Source organism: Triturus cristatus, chromosome 2_2 (assembly GCF_964204655.1).
Source record: "Triturus cristatus chromosome 2_2, aTriCri1.1, whole genome shotgun sequence".
In the NCBI taxonomy this organism is placed as follows: domain Eukaryota; kingdom Metazoa; phylum Chordata; class Amphibia; order Caudata; family Salamandridae; genus Triturus; species Triturus cristatus.
The window spans coordinates 818736293-818754325 of record NC_140582.1 but is presented as its reverse complement, the minus strand read 5'-3'; the positions used below and the strand labels follow the sequence as shown (position 1 = coordinate 818754325).

The following is an 18033-nucleotide window of genomic DNA, read 5'->3' as shown; positions in this document are numbered from 1 at the left end:
CTCAAAAAGGCATCAACCCACAGCTCACCAAACACCTTGTACTCAACCACCCACTAGACGGCTCACAATTGGGATTACACGCCAAATACAGCACTGATACCACATTGATTGCCGCCATAGACAACATCAGATCTCTCCTTGACTGCAGCAAAACTGTGCCCCTCATCCTCCTCAACCTCGCAGCTGCATTCAACACCGTCTCCCACTCCACCCTCATCGACAGACTACACAATGTTGGAACACAGCAACGCACCCTCAAATGGATCGCTTCTTTCCTCCCAGGATGCACACAGAGCATCCGTTTGCCCCACTTATCTCTGCTCTCAAAGACATCACATGCAACGTTCCCCAAGGATCATCCCTCATCACCTCACTGTTCAACATCTACATGACCCCCATCGCTGACGTCATCAGATCCCACAGCCTCAACATTATCTCCTACATCGAAGGCACTCAACTCATCGTCTCACTGACCAAGGATCCTGCCAAAACCAACTTCCGCAATGCCATGACTGACGTGGCCAAATGGATGAAAGGCAGCTGCCTCAAACTCAACTCCGACAAAACAGAAGTTCTGATCTTTGGGAATAACACCTCTGCATGGGACAACGGCTGGTGGCCAGCAGAACTCAGACCCAGCCCCACATGGACAGATCATGCACGTAACCTCGGCATCATCGTCGACAGCCACCTGACCTTGAAACAACAAGTCAATGCAGTTGCCTCCTATTGCTTCCATACCCTCTGCATGCTCTGCAGAATCTTCAGCTGGATCCCAATCAACAACAGGAGGAGGTTGGTCAAGCAGGCCCTTGTCGCCAGCCGCCTCGACTGGCTATGCCCTCTATGCTGGAATCCCCACTCAACTCCTCAAAAGACTCCAGACCGTATAGAACACCGTGGCCAGACTCATCCTGGACCTCCCCAAATAGATTTGCATCACACCTCACCTCAGAAACCTCTAATGGGGCCCCATCCAGAAGACACACCCAAGGACCATCCTACATCAATCACCAACTGAACTTCTACCTGCCCGCAAGACACCTGCGCTCCACCTCTTTCGCCCTTCCACATTCATTGCAGCAGCAGTGGCAACCGCTCTTTCTCTCTCATTGCTGGCAAGACCTGGAACGACCTGACCTCCCCCCACACCCTCTCACATCAGAACATCACCCTTCCTGGCAGACTTCAGAAAGAAGCTCAAGACCTGGCTTTTCGACCCTCAGCACCCAGATAACCCTAGGGCTGACCAGGCGCAACCATGAGGGAAAATTAAATAAATAATTAATTTTCCCTCGTGGTGGACTCTCGAAATCCCCCCTCACCTGGCCCCACTGCTCTTACCTGTAGCAGCAGGGGCTGACAGTGCCGCGCTCTACAAATGCTGATTGATCGATACTTTTGCATGTCATCGTCTAATCTGTGTGCTAACATTTGTGCGTGGATCTGTTCAGTTTCACTATATAAGTAGTTTAGCTGAATATTTAAATCCTTTAGTGCCTTGCAGTGCTTAATTTGTGAAAAATTAAGTGCCAGGGCCCTCGTCAAGAGCCCACTGCAGCTTACACTATCCAATCCTCCTGCCAGTGCCGCCAATGACAGTATTAACAAGTGTGACAGTTCATACTGTTCCAGGCCCCCAATGCTCTAAGAATGCTCTAAGAATGATTTGTTTGGTACTTATTAAACACTGTTAATGTGTATTGAATTAATAAGCAGCTGTAGTTGGTCACATCCCCTAATTTAGGCAGCCAGCGCCACCATGTGGCAGACTGTCATAAATGCCAGTGCTGACAACTACGTTCCGTTGCCGAGCACCGGAAACCACCAGCTCAAATCAAGCATTGCTTGGTGCTGGTAGCAATTTGCATTGTTAAGGATGATTTTATTTGGTGATATGATATAAACTAAGTTTATACCCCAGATTTTATTTAGACTTTTTCTAATGGGGCAAGAACTGTTCAAAAGTGTGCACATGTTTGCATTCCTTTTTTTTAACCATGTGAGAACTTTCTTACACCAAGCGGCAGCTACTGATTGTCAAGCATCACATTCTGTCAATCTATCCAAAGAAACTAAAAAAAAACGAGTCTGGTAAACCTGCTAGAAATATCATGTTTTCCTCTTCTAGGCATCCCCCTTATTAAATTACATTTGTTACTCATTTACATAGATAAGATAAATATAGAATGCATGTTTGTTAATGACAAATTATTTAATCTAAACTGTTTTCTAGAATAATTTTTGCTGGATTATGAACAAGGTTTCATGAAAGCTAGTGTTTCATTTTTTGTTCACAACTGTTCAAAGAACACATATTCATAGAATGAAAATAAGTGAAAGACCATTAGGCAATTTTCTGGTAATTGTTTATCCTAAAAGATTCAACAATGGGCTGATAATGCTATATAAATTATGAGCAGACTGTGAAGTGGGACAGAGGTAATTCACGCCAGAAGACAGAGACAAAATAGACTATACAGAACCACTTCACCTACTTTTGCTGAAGGCTAAAGGGAGTCACATTTAACCTTTAGTTGCTGGAGGCTTATCAGCCTTCCTCCCAATGCAGATGGGAAGAGCAGACTATCCTATTATATTGAATGTAGGGAATCAGGTTACCGGTTGAGGGGGGTGAAATACTACTCAGCAGAAACCACAATTCTATTGAGGGTGAAGCACAAGCAAACCCCAAATTAACCTGTGCTTAACCCTCTGTAGCTTGGCACAAAAGCAGTCAGGCTTAACTTAGAGGTAATGTGCAATGTATTTATGAAGTACTTCGAACAGTAATGCATTGAAATCTCAATACAAGAAAAAACCCACACCAATCTGGTCAAGTAGAGTACCTTTTAATAGATTATTTGACACCAAAGTGACAAAAGTCCAATCAGTAGATATGCACTTTTAAAGGTTTAGATAAAAATAGAGTCTAAAAGGACAAAGCACCAACTGTGGTTATCTGGTCGCACCAGGACAAAGTCACAAGTTCAGACTGACCACGATGGAGTGCAGGACAGATACAAGGCCCAAGTCAGGCACACTACATAAATCCTGGTTGAGGACCATTGCGGGATCCCGTGTTTAGGATGCATCATGCAGCAGTGGTTCCGATGAGCTGCGTGCTGTGATACGAGGTCCTGCATTAAGGATGCGTTGTGCAGTGGTGATTTTGGGGAACTGTGGGTCTATGATTTGAGGTCCTGCGTTGAGGAGGAGTTATGCAGTGGCGGTTCCAAAGAGCTGCAGGGTCCTGTGTAGGGAATGCATCACGCAATAGCGGTTCCGATGCGGACCTGCAAGGAGATGATTCACACTGGATCTGTTTTGCCCAAAAGACCACAGCTGGAGTGGTAGAGCCCCTCAAGCCCACTTCCAAGGGTCCAGGACTGTGTGGCAGCACTTGGGGGTGGGGGGGAGGACTCACAGCAGACAGAGTCCAGGTGCTCTGATCAAGAGGCCAGCCAACTAGCCATTGGAGTCACTTTGGTGGTCTTGTGTTCAAGGTGCAATAGCCAATAGGTCTCTATTTTGGGACTTTATAAGTATTTATTTATGCAGCACAATATCCTTGGTGCAACAACATCAACTGTTGCATGGCTAAACACTTATAAGTTCCCTAAGGCAAGACCTATTGGCTTTTGTTTTCACTCACCTTTTTCACGGTCCTGCACGTCCCTGCATACTGGAAAATCAATTTGAGATAAATCAGTTAGAGGTGAACTACCTAAAAAGGTGCATCAAGAGAGGAACAGATGTAAGCGTATAGGGGTGGCACCTATATGCGCCTCCATGCTGTCATGTCCAAAGGTGGGATGGAGCTATGTCAGATGCCAATGGCACCACCTACTAGTGCGAAGTAGCTACTGCAATAGGTTTCACATCCAGTCTGCTGCATAAGGAGATTTGCAAGGTAAGGAATCTGAGAGAAGAAGTATCAATCAGAGGTGGAGATTTTCCTTAAATCACATCATTTTTATTACATGTTTACATTGGGATTTAGAACCCATGCCTACAAGTATCAAAGTCAGCAGCTTAGCTATCAAGATGTACCTTGACATTTTAAACAAGGCAGCCTGAACCACTAGTTCCAAATAGTTCGCTATCATGTCACTATCAGGCGCGCACTCAGTCGCTGCACAGAATGTACTATATTACCACCCTAACCAAATGATTTCAGTTGTAGGGTGAATTAAATTTAGACTACTGGCCCTCATCAAAACTACCAAACCAAGCGAGGGCGTTTCCATGCAGATAAGAAGGCACGTCGTCCATAGCAGTGAAAGCAGAGTCCCTGACACCCAAGAACATTTATGAATGGTTTTAAATAAATATTAAACCATGGGGTAGAAACAATATAGTACCGGGCTCCCTCTAATGCACTCAAACAAATACAATTAGGACATAAAAGCACCCATTATGAGAGAAAAGAGTGAGGCCACTCCAAACCATCCCTGGGACACTGGCAGCAGCTATTAACTGAGCGGATGGAGGGGGGGTGGAGTCACGGTTTACCTGTGTGGTGCCCGAGGTCCCGGAGAGAATTAACGCGATGACACGATAACATTGTCGCTATGTTAATTATTGACCAGGACCAGCTTATCCATGTGAGTGGGCGGTTCATGTGACACGCCACGGATAAGGTTAGCATGAAACTATACTCTTGGCGTTACATATGGCCGTGGGAGGGAGAGCTCACGGATACACTTATGGCATCTCTGGCTGGATTTGTTAGCATTGAGAGGTAATGTTCCATAAAGTAAGCTCTGTTTTGAAAGTGTACTGAAAGGTGGTACTCTGTAATGGATGTATTTCTTGAAATAAAGAGTGCGCACAGAGATGAACTGTTGAGCTGTAACCAGAACAAAGTTCCCCCAAAATCCTACCTTCAAGGGCTCGGGTCCATTCATGTCTACGCGCAGGCGCAGTCACACAGGAAGCGGGGGGATACATTCCAAGCCACATATCACACGGGGCCTGCAGCACGGTGGTAGGTACAACTAGGAGTTGTTGCGTCTCCAAGCTCTCACCTTTCATCAAAAGGAACATTTCTATCATTCCAAAACCGGTGCTGTGGGTCATGACACATAGGCACGGAGGATGTTAACCCTTTAGCGGTCATGTGTTTGGAATGCAAAAGGAACTTCTGAAATAACCCCAGCACTGAGGGCCAGCTCCACCACAAACCAAGAAGGCCAGAAACCAACAAAACGAGACGAGAAGAGTAGGAGGCAGCAGGAGGAGGGGAGAGAGGAGGGGGCCTGCGCCTGTTTCCCTTGCAGGAGCAAGCAGAAGGAACCATCTGTTTGAAAGTTAATTACAAACAGATGGTTTCAAAGCTCGCTCCCGCAAGGAAATCGCCAAACGTGCACGCGTTGCCATTGAAAGCAATGCAAAGCGTGCACGTTTTAGGCAGAGAAGGCAAATCGATTCCTAAAGGTCTCCTCCTAGGCAGCGCATGCGCGCTGTGAAGGCGACTAAAAACCTTTATGAGTGTGCTGGGGACAAGCCTTTGTGATCTGCAAGTGTGGTAGGTGACAGCTCCGCCTGCTATCCCCCCTTTGTTTCACTGTCTGGGAGTAATACACAAAAACCAACTGCCAGCCACACCGAATCATGTGACCCAGGATACAGGCTACAGACACCAAATTGTTGGGAAAAGAAAATGACAATTTTGAAGAAGTGGTATTTTCTGAATTGTGACCTCAAAATCTAACTTTACCATTAAAGAGGGTTTTAATTTACAATTCTTTAGCGGCCAAATTCGTCTTTCCTACCTGCTCTCAATTGAAAATTACCATTTATTAAATGCAATAGGGTAACCCAATGATATCCTAGGGGAGAGGAAGGCCTTGCAGCAGTGAAAAACTAATTCAAGAGTTTTTTACTACCAGGACACATAAAAGTTAAAATTACATGCCCAAACGTTTAAATACATTACACCCTGCCCTATGGGCTGTTTAAGGCCTACCTTAGTGGTGACATATGTATTAAAAAGGAAGGTTTAGGCCTGGTAGAAAGGTTTATTTTGCCAGGTCAAAACAGCAGTCATAGGCTGCAATGCCTAGACCTGAGACATGTTTAAAAGCCTACCCAAGTCAGTGACACAATTAGTGCTGCAGGCCCACTAGTACCACTTTCCTAAGGACTTACAAGTACTTTAAATATGTAATTGGGTGAAATCTAAAGTTAACGTATTTAAAGGAGAGAGCGTATGCACTTTAGCACTGCTTAGCTGTAGTAAATTGCTCAGAGTCCTAAGGCCACCAAAAACAGGAGGATTGAAGGCAAACGGTTGGAGAAAACCACACCAAGGATGTCAGGTCCAACAATGACCAATAACTTCAGTATGCAAAACAGGTATGAAGGGATGCCATCTTTGAAACTCGAATAAGCTTAGGGACTCCCAGTTACGAGGGAAGGATTGATATAAAGCTAAACAGCCAATATGGTAGAATATTTTCTTCTGTTCAGATTATTCATTAAAGTTGCAGATACTATTCTGTATCTTTTTATTATAATTACAATTCCTATTGTGTGCACTAGGATAGAACTATGTTTTAAAAGACATCTTTAAAATGTATCCATTGTTTCCTAGTGTTCCTGGGTGTCCCTGTCTTCATGCAGAGGGTTTGGGTACCACTAATCATCTCTCTGATACTTCACAAGATGGATCGTTCCTTGAAACACATCTCACTCAAGCACTGCTCAATAGTTTGTTGAGTGGTTGCAAAACAAATGGCATGCTATCTTGCTTTGGCATGTTGACAAAGTCTTTAGTTCCCGGGTGTCTAGAAAGCCTATCCCCGGCTGCATTCTAGAGAATCTATAAAACATTTCAAACCCAGAAGGCAGATAACTATAGAGCCAGAGGAGTCAATAAAAAATGTCCACATTGTCCAAGTTAATTCTGCACTACAGGAATCATGCTATTCATCCATTCCTGGTGCTTGGATGTAATACTGTGGAGCAATGCTATTACTTTCCTATAGAAAACATTAATACTGAGACCTCCTGAGGAGACCAGTTTGGAAAGGTTTTCTTTTTACTTTATTGTTAATATAACTTATTTGTGCTGAATACAATACTCACTTTAATTCAACTTTGTCATAATCTTTTATAAGCAGTTGTTAACAAATTGAGCAAATCAAAGAGCAGTATTTTAAATGCCTACCACATTTCCACTCATCTGAGCTGTCTGCACAGTCGACTTGCCCATTGCACCACAGTGTCTTCGGTATACAATCATGATTGGCACACTCATGCTCTTCATCGTTGCAGAAAGCTGCATAGACATTGAGAAAAGAGATAAAGAAGAAGAAAGAAACATTTGATAAATCAGCCTGCAAAACATCATTTAAATGCTTCTGTTCCTAAAAAATGTAATCTGCAAACAGTAGCGTCCATGGTGATTTTAATACGCCCAAAGAGAACGAGCATTGGTAAACGTTGTAGGTCAGGCATTGGTTGCCAGCCTTTTGACTTTGTACGTGCGCGTTTTGTTGTACTTTATATAAACCCTTACTGCTGGGGAAGGGGCCTTGTCCTCAATCTAAAAATGAAAACATGGGATAGAAGCAAAAATATGTTTGGGTCTCAAAAGGCACAAGTTGTCGTAGAAGGGACTACGTTGCTTGTGGTTATACTGCGTCAGTTAAGTTAGCCACTGGCTGAGGTGGACCGACCCACTGCCCCGTGCAGAATGCTGTACGGAGCAGAAGAAAAATATGAACAGCAATATAACAGACCAATGGATGAAGAAGGCTGGCAAAAAGTAGGTACATGATAACTTTGGTTGAAATCATAAGGTCTTGGCTAACGCCACTTAGAAAAAATGGGCAACTATTACATGAGGGTACTCAACAAGGACAGCAGCTGGAGATCACAAGTCAAACGGAATAATAAATGCAAAGTGCAGAAGGAATGTGAATTGTTTCATTACTTCCTGGAAAAAAATCACCTATGCTGGGAAACTACACAAGATACACTCTTCCAAGCTTTCGTAAAAATTTGAAAAAGAAAGAAAATCAATAATCGAATAACATAAACTACGTAAGTGGTGACATTTGTATTTTGTGTTTATTTGCATTTAGTAAGCCGAATATTTTTACATCAAAGATCTACAGTACAGTACAATTCGTTACAGGAGGATGTCTATGATTTGGGTGGGTACACTTAGGAGTGGTGTTCAGACAGTGGGTGGTAACAAAGATGAAGAACAATGACAGTGCAACACTTAACATTTTGCGGAATGTACAAATATACCAGGTTGAGAGGTCTGTAAAAACGTGGTAGCAGGTGCAGATGCACTTGGGATATTGGAGTGGCAGTTGTGTTGATTCTCTGGTGCATCAGGAGTGCCTCTACTTATGTTTGAATGTTGGAAGGTAGGGAGTTCAGGACAGTGACAGATGCAAACATGGGGCTGAGCAGAGTGAATGATCTGAAATTGAATGAACAGCAGTTTGATCTGGGTACTTAGAGAAAGAGGTTGTTGGTGGATGGCAGAATTGGAAGGGAGAACAAGATTCCAGACAAGGTATGGACCAGTGGGGCCATGGGTAGCCTTATAATGCATGGTTAGGTATTATTATGACAGCACAACTAAGGGCAGTACAAGACAGGTGTGTGCCTGGGGAAGTGACGATATCTTGTGCTGCAAATTTGATTACGTTGTTTAAAATGGAATATGAATATTGCGTCAGGTCAATGAGGATGTCCCCACTGCATCCCATACATAATTTCGCGGGATGTGGAATTGCCTATCTGGATAAAGAGATTGTGCACCTTTGACCAATGTTCAGTATCTAGAACTTCCCGGAGATGGTGGTGAAAAAGTAATCTATGGACAAACCAGAGTTGAACAACAGACTACAATTTCTTTCAGCAGTAGTAAGAGTTAAAGCTTCAAGGGGCAACAGAACTGGTTGGACAAGATGGAGCTACAGAAGCAGGGAAATGTATGTTCTCTGTTTAGTAGGGCCTTGGAATATGTGATTGGAGGTCGGCTATCAAGGGGGAACAACCTTTACAACGCAACTTTTACAACGCACTACACTTACAACGCATTTTTTACAACGCAAAATCCATTACAACGCACTACACTTACAACGCATGACACTACAACGCATTTTTAAAAACTACCTTTACAACGCATTCCATTACAACGCCTACCATTACAACGCATAATATTACACTACACTATCCAACACTTACCCTACTGTTGCACCCCCTGGAGATAGAATAGTAATTTTTACCCCTATACTATCAAACACTTACCCTACTGTTGCACCCCCTGGAGTTAGAATAGTAATTTTTACCCCTATACTATCCAACACTTACCCTACTGTTGCACCCCCTGGAGTTAGAATAGTAATTTTTACCCCTATACTATCCAACACTTACCCTACTGTTGCACCCCCTGGAGTTAGAATAGTAACTTTTACCCCTATACTATCCAACACTTACCCTACTGTTGCACCCCCTGGAGTTAGAATAGTAATTTTTACCCCTATACTATCCGACACTTACCCTCCCCCTGGAGTTAGAATAGTAATTTTTACCCCTATACTATCCAACACTTACCCTACTGTTGCACCCCCTGGAGTTAGAATAGTAATTTTTACCCCTATACTATCCAACACTTACCCTACTGTTGCACCCCCTGGAGTTAGAATAGTAATTTTTACCCCTATACTATCCAACACTTACCCTACTGTTGCACCCCCTGGAGTTAGAATAGTAATTTTTACCCCTATACTATCCAACACTTACCCTACTGTTGCACCCCCTGGAGTTAGAATAGTAATTTTTACCCCTATACTATCCAACACTTACCCTACTGTTGCACCCCCTGGAGTTAGAATAGCAATTTTTACCCCTATACTATCCAACACTTACCCTACTGTTGCACCCCCTGGAGTTAGAATAGCAATTTTTACCCCTATACTATCCAACACTTACCCTACTGTTGCACCCCCTGGAGTTAGAATAGTAATTTTTACCCCTATACTATCCAACACTTACCCTACTGTTGCACCCCCTGGAGTTAGAATAGTAATTTTTACCCCTATACTATCTAATACTTACCTTAAATGCAATTTAATATTATGCGTTGTAATGGTATGCGTTGTAAAGGTAGTTTTTAAAAATGCGTTGTAGTGTCATGCGTTGTAAGTGTAGTGCGTTGTAATGGATTTTGCGTTGTAAAAAATGCGTTGTAAGTGCATGCGTTGTAAAAGTGTGCGTTGTAACGTCATACATCCCTATCAAGTAGTCAGGAAGTCACGTATGGAGATAGAAATTGGTAAAAAAATGGGGAGAGGACCCAGCCCAGACTCTTACCACGTCTGTGGGTGTACCCAGGGAGCATTAAAAGACTGAAAATTAGCAGTCAAATAAATTAGATGAGGAACACATTAGTGCTATGCACATGACGGCTAGGGACAGAAGGTTGATCAAACATGTTGACAAGTGTGTGAGACCAGTCTCTGTGAAGTGTAATGCCTAGAATCTAGACAGAAGATGGTTGAATAGGTTGTCAATTTAGAGACAGAGTTTAGGTTATTTGTATACAAGCCATTCAAGCATCTTGGAAAAGAATGGATGTTAGGAAGTGTTAGGAGACAGGCCATTTTTAACCAGGAAAGCAAGATTGGCTGTTGGTTTTTGAGGGAAGGAATAGTAGAATAGGCTTTTTATATACCATGATATAGAGGATCACATCTACAGTGGGGAGGCTTCTCTCTTCAATTATAGAAATAACAAATGCCAGTGGGCTTTGTTATGGCGCAATTGCAGAAAACAAGAGTTTGCAGAATCTTCGGTCAGAGCAATAGAAGAGATGTTTCTTGAGCTGGAAAGAGTTTCAAACTATCCATCTAACATTGTTGGGGTTTGCTTCCTGCCTGATGAGCAAAGCTAGATTAATCAGAACAGACAATGTGGCAACCAAATGCTACATGCAATATTTCTTGAAACAGGTGTAAGGCTCCATTACCGCTCTGGCGGTGTGGAGACAAAGTATATAAAATACCTATTGCGATCAATATCAAAGATCCATTGGTCCGAAATATCTGACTAAATATCCATTTATCCGAAATATCTGACTCCCATGTTGCAAGCAGACCTTGGATATACCTTCCACCTGGCTCTCTATTATTTAGTTTTTTTATTCTGATTGGTGGATGTCTGTCCAGAAGATGATTTCTTCTTTTCCTTCTGAGATTGGAAGACCTTGCTCCTTAAAAAGTTTCTGGAGTGAGACGCATTTTTGCCCAAACCCCAGTTTCTGTTTGCAGGGCAGAGTGTGCTTCCTATCTTTGAGAGCTCTAGAGCCTTCAAGTGCCTCATCCGTAATGGTATTCTTGCCAGAACGGATGCTCCTGATGCAGTTGTTCAATCTTAGATCCCATCAGATCCAATTATGGAGAGGAAATGTGCTTGCTGTTCCATTTCCACCAACAAACCTGAGCAATTTTCAACTTCCTCCATTGGTCTGGCAACAAATTTGAAATCTTTAACCAAACATTTTATTGTAAAAGCTGCATACTTTCCAGCTGTTAAAGCTAGATTGTTTCCAGTGTATGCCTTGTTTATCGCGCGCTCTATTCGTTTATCCTCTTGATCAACTAAGGTACATTCTTTCCCATTGACTGAAATGTGTCTAGTGAGCGTGGCTAGTGAAGAGTCTCTTTTGATAGCATGTAGCAGAACCTTATCTGCTTCTTCCAAACAATACATCATTTGCATGAAGCGTGGAACAATAAGACAATACAATTCACACCATTCATACAGGATAAATAATCTTATTTTGTCATCCAGTGGAAGCACATGCCTTGAAGGTCTATTACACTGTTGGAACAGAAAGTCACCAACCTCGACCCTCGCCTCTGGAAAACCGAAATCCTCTCTTAAATGAACTTCAGAAGTGTTTTTCTCTAAAAGTACTTGTCATGACTGGAAGGCCTAGCTTCTTCTTGAATGGCAGATGTATAATCTGTATCCAGAGTCTCATCTGCGCTGCGATGATGGTGTATTTATACATTTCTGCTACCAATCCTTTTGCACCAACAGCTGCACATCAGATGCTGTTATAAAGTTAGCCTCACCAGAAGGCAATGTCTACTTCTCTTGTGACTCCCACCCTCATCTGAGCTTATCAAATAATAAACAAACCAAAGAATCATCCGCTCTATATAAATGAATCCTAGTCACCAAAAGAATGGAAATCATCTAATGTGCTTGCTACCTTTTCAGCCAATAAGGTAACAGCAGTCATAGCCACACTTTAAAAAAAAAGAAATATCTGAAACCCACCTAACCTGAAATGCTGCTCTATATATTCTGCCACGCTTAATCCGGGAATCCACTTATAAAGTAAGCAAACAAAAACGGCATTATTTGTAATAATATTTCTACTCTTATTTTGCAGCCTTAGTCCCTGCACTCTGATAATCAGAATGGTTTCAGTAAAAGGAAGAGCACCGTTGATCGAGCACTCAACCTTAAATCTCTTAACTGGAAAATACACTAAGGCCAGGCAGGGAACATTGAATTTGTCATTTATGGATCTTACTAGTGTGTTTGACGGTGTTATACATTCCAAACTATGTGTATAATGAGGAGACAAGGCCACGGTTTGAGTCATACACAGGCTAAACAGTGAATGCACTAACAAGATATACTTTTGGCAGAGGGGTAAGACAAGGGTCCATTCTTAACATTAATGATCTAGAACACCATCTTCTCAAAAAGTGCACTTATCTACCGAAAAACAGTAAACATTTTGTCCCAATCTTACTTTACACAGAAGATGCTGTTCTAACGTTGAGAACTGCAGTGGGACTCCAAAGATTACTGGATGTGTTTGCCAGTCAAATGAATGACTTAGACCTTCAAACTAACTTGAGTAAGACCATTCTGTCCTGCAGCCTTAGGCCCGCAAAGAAGTGTTTTTTTCAATGTAGGTGGGTGTCCATACAGAAGGCAAACACCTTTTTATATCTGGGTGTTCATGTTGATTCTCATGGTTAATGGTTTCAACAAAGAGCTAATAGGAAGTCTCTATTTAAAAGCTCTGTGAAATCATGACTAAGAAATAGCAGTGTGGGCCATTCAGTGTCGCACCAGTGTAATGTTTCTCTATTATATATGTCCTCTGCTAAACTTTTCATAACCACACTGCTTAGGAGCCATGATCAATCTTTAAGCGAACAGAACAATTGCAAAAGAGCGTGAAATATATCATATATATTACTCAATTAGAGCATTATGTAAAAGTTTCATATGTTGCAATGTCCACATGTATCCTTTTTTTTGCAACATATGGAACTTTTACATAATGCTCTGATTGAGTAATATCTATTATATATTTCACTCTCCTTTTCAATTGTTCTCTCTGTTGAAAACCATTTTGATTTTCTCCCTCAAGATGGGGGAGAAGCCTGTGAAAGAAATGTGTCTCCTTTACAAAATAAAAGGTGTTTTTGGTGGCTAGATACGGTGCTGGTGTTTGGTGTTAAGCGAATTGCAGGATTTATAGATTCTGGAAATTTGCTTCCTTAAAAGGTCCCTAGTTCCTCAGGGGTGGCTAGGACGCTGCCTCAGATGGCCACGTAGACTCAGAGATCCTTGCTGTGTCGGAGTTACCAATGCATTTTAAAGCGCAAATGGACATCCTGCGCTGAACAAAAGGCAGTCTTCAAGAAATGGAACACCTCCTGACGTGAACTATTGGCTTTTCTTCGTGTATTTAAACCGTTTTCAGCTATTTTTAGCGCTTCATTCCAAGCGAGTATTTTTACGACCACCATTTTGATTTTTGCCTCAATGGATGTTTTCTCCTCAGTGCTGCACATACTTCTGAGGTACTTTCTGCCATAAACCTTTCCCATGCTCCTGGTCTGCTACTTTGTATTTCTCTTCATAAATGGTGCCTACATGCTGGTCTCTTCGGCCTCATACGCTTATTTTAATCTTTGCATGGCTGCGCTAAACAATTTATATAAGTTCTCCTCACAGTGTTCCTGAGATGTCTAGGCTTCAAAATGATATGTTGGAGAAGTCATTCAGCCTGTGTGTATGCCTGAATTACTATATTTGGCTTCTAATTTACGTTTTTATCTTTGACGAAGCTATATATGGGGAGAATTAAGGAACCCTTAATGATAACAATTTGATATTGCGTACGAATCACCCCCACAGGGGTATCTCGGCGCTCAGTCAACTCCAAACTGAGTGTGGGAACTAGAATAGTTCTGTTTTTAGTGCTTTCCTGTAGTTACTGTAGTCAAGGTAAGTTCGGAGAGTAAAGGTAAATTATTCCAGAAGGTGGGAGCCAAATAGGAAAAGGCTCTGCAATCACATCTAGATCGTCGAATGCGTGGTATCAAAAGACACTCCTTATCACTGGAACGCAGAGTCCTAGTGGGATGATAGCGCCTGAGCTTCTGACAGAGGTATTGGGGCCCTTTTCCCTGCAGAGCTTTATAGGTTAAGCAACACATTTTGAAAATTATTCTTATCTTAACTGTCAACCAGTGTAATAGAAGAGGAGTCAAAGGTATTCTGGGTGGCTGGTTACCACTACTTGTACTTAGTGACTAGTTGACAGAAGCCAGTAATGCATTTCTGTAATCCGGCAATTTACCATAAGAGCCTCTTTCTGGCTGTCAAAGGAAGAAATGGCAGGGCTTTCTTTAGTAGGCGTAATGTGGAAAAGCAAGTGCCTCTGGTAGATAGAACCTGCTCCCTCATATTTATTTCCTGGTCCACCTTATCTCTGAAGTTTTTTGCTATCCTACTGGGAATAGGATCCTTACGGAGTTACGGAGTTTTTTTATATAGCGCGAACTTGACCTGGTATCAGGTATCAGAGCACTTTACATAGCACCAGTTGCGTTGCATGAGGACACATTCATTTTTTTGTTAGGCACGGGGAGATTAAATGATTTGCCCAGAATCACAGGATGTTCAGCGTCATTGCCAAGACTCAAACCCAGTTCTCCAGATTCGAGGTTGACCACCCTAGCTGTTAGGCCAACTCCTCTCCCATCACATTGCATCACATTGCATCGGTGAGGAATGATAACCATAGTTAAACATACATCATTGTTATGAGAATACAGTAAGATCGGCCATACATAGTTATGAGGATACAGGACATAAGCTTTAGCAAAGCAGTTCAACGATTGTACAGGCATTAAAAATAGTTGTCTCCACCCATTACAGTGCCACACATCAGAATGCACTTGTAAAATCAGTTCAAGGCATTATTGTTCTGAGAATACAGTACATAAGATCAGCAAAACATCTCAAGGATTGTGCAAGCAATAAAACAATTGGCAACACTTCGGAATGCAAAAAGTGCCAGCAGGCCCCTTTTCCATATCCATCGCCCAAGCCCTCAACCCATGGCATCCAGGGCATAACTTTGCAGCAACTTCCCCTCCGTCACTCAGAGGGATGGGCAATACCCGCAGTTCCACATACCAGGGCAGCGCATAGCTCTTCGTCCCTGCTGGGGTACCTGTCACCAGGCCAAACCCCTCTCCTCTCGCCTTGCCTAGATCTGGTGGCCACCAATTCAGAGCCCACAGATCTTGGGCTTTACCAAACAAAATAATCTCTGTTTTTCCTGGATTCGGCTGGAGAAAGTTATCTAACATCCCCCCTGAAATAGGTTTCATTCCAGCCATGAAGCTGAACTTCACTTTGTTAAAGTCTCCATAGACAGAAATTACCAACTGTGTATCACCCGCATAAGACACGGTATCAAACCCATATGCTCTAATGACTTTGGCTAGGGGGCCACATACATATTAAACAATGTAGCAATCAGACATGACCCCTGCGGTACCCCTTTGCCAACCCACCTAGGCCTGGAGGGTTTAAAGGCTCCCAGTGAGATGCACTGCCTTCTATTTTTCAAGAAGTCCTGAAACCAGGCCAGGGCAGACCCCTTAATCTCAATCTCCTTATCTTCAAGTAGAGGTCACTCTGGTGCCATATCTGTTTCTTTCTCTTTTTCTGCTGTGCCGTTCATGGAGGGCTCCTTCATTGATCTGGATATGGCTCAGTCTAGTGTTTATCGTTCAACACCTTCCACATCTTCATCAGTAAAATCACATTCGCTCTCCTCTGCAGATAAAAGGCTCAAACAGGAGCCTCCTTCTCCACCTAAGTCATCGTCCCTGCTTTAGACATTGTGTCAGAGGAAATACGAGCATTACAACGTTTTATTGAGGAAACTAATAGTCACATTTAACCCCTTGAAGACAAATGGTCGAATGTGAAGGCTAGAATGGCATTGGTTTAGCAGCAGGTGGTTGACTTTCATGTTGCTTCCCATAAAATTGCAGCTCTGGAGAAAGATACTCTACTGTTGAAGAAACATGCAGAAGGCCTAGAAAATAGGAACAGGTGCAATCTATGTTTAGCCTTTCAGAAGGGATTGAAGGGGATAATCCTGTGTCCTTCTTACCTCGTTTCTACTAAAACGTGACTTACCTCCATCAACTAGACTAAATATTCAACATGCTCATTAACTAGGTCCTTGTTTGTCTTTATCAGCTTCTCCCAATAAACCTTGTGGAGTGATCATTTTATTTTAGGAATTCACAGACCTGTTGAGAGTTTTAAATGCACATTAAGCAAAAAAACTAATCTTGTGGTCTAGAAACAAGCTTTTTCACTCACAGAATGTCGCCACAGCGAAATGCAGGAAGGACTTGTTTGATCTTCGCCCTGCACTGCGAGCCTTAGGGTCTCATCATGGTTTGTTTCACCCTGGCATATTTAAAGTTACATTCCAAAATAACACCACTACTTTTGAGGATCCAGCTGAACTTAAGAAATGTATTAACTCTCACTCAACGACCTTGATGGGTACCACTGGTCCTTCTTCTGCACGCTGAATTACTGAAGTGTCTTTCTGAAATGGTTTATTGTATTTCTAATAGTTTCTTGCCTCTCATATAGGTTGTTGTAACCTGATGATTTATCAGTTTGTCCAAGTTCATCTTTTTCTTTAACTTTTTTTGTAGGTTCCTAAAACTCTTCATGTGCTTGTTTTCTGGCCGTCCTTTGTCATCCTCCGGTGTGGTACGTTGCCCCTTGTTGGTTGTGCTGTCTTCATCTCTGTCACCATCCCATTCTCCTTCTTGTTCCTTTACAAGGTACGTATTTCAGGCGTCAGTTTTTGACAAGTACTGTCTTTCACTGTTTTGCTTGTTATTTCCCCTATCCTTCTTTCCTTTTTTAGTAACTATTTCATCTCTCTCCCTGACTTTCCCTTTTTCTCCCTTTTCTCGAATTTCTATATTTTTTTGTATCATTGATTGTGTAGTTTTATATTTCTTTGTTGGTTGTCCCATTCAGAGTTTAATCTCAGAATGTGAAAGGTTTTGTTAATCCCATCAAAGGGCAGAGCATTGTTTTCTCATTTCGCTTCCTATACTCCATATCTTGTTCTCCTACAAAAGACTCATCTTAAAGAGTTGGAAGCCTTAAAACTAAAACGTAGTTGGGTGCGTTCGGTTTCTGTCTCTCCTACGTCTAATAGGAAGAATGGGGTTATTATATCATGTCATAAAAAGTTAAAATGTTCTGGTATTACACAAGAAAAAGACTCTGAATGTTGTTGGCTAGTTGTTAAATTGTTGATTAATAATGTTTCCATAACTGTGTTTAATGTTTATGGTCCTACCTTACCGGATTATCAATTCTGGACTACACCTTCAATATAAGGATGACTTTTTTCTTTTAGGAGGTGTTTGTAACCAGATTACAGACCCTTTTATAGATCAACAATCCAAAGTTGCCTTTATACTTCATAAAACATCATAAGCAGTTTGACTCTGTTATGTCCCATAATCATTTACTGGATGCATTGCAATTGTGTAACCCTATTGCAAGGAAGTGTTCTTTTAACTCTCCTCCACATGGTTCCCTTATCAGCTTAGATCATATTTTTCTTAGTCAACCTCCGGCACAAAATCTTATTACTTATACCATTGAACCTATTGTTATTTC

General features: G+C 42.1%; 1 protein-coding gene across 1 annotated transcript in view; it reads right to left on the bottom strand.

The window, feature by feature from the left end:
• CORIN (corin, serine peptidase) overlaps positions 1 to 18033 on the bottom strand; it is a 1570916-nt gene that overhangs the window by 204392 nt on the left and 1348491 nt on the right. Inside the window, exon 15 of the mRNA XM_085642146.1 lies at positions 7175 to 7285. Coding sequence (XP_085498272.1) covers positions 7175 to 7285 — 111 coding nt within the window. The remainder of the gene's footprint in view (positions 1 to 7174; positions 7286 to 18033) is intronic.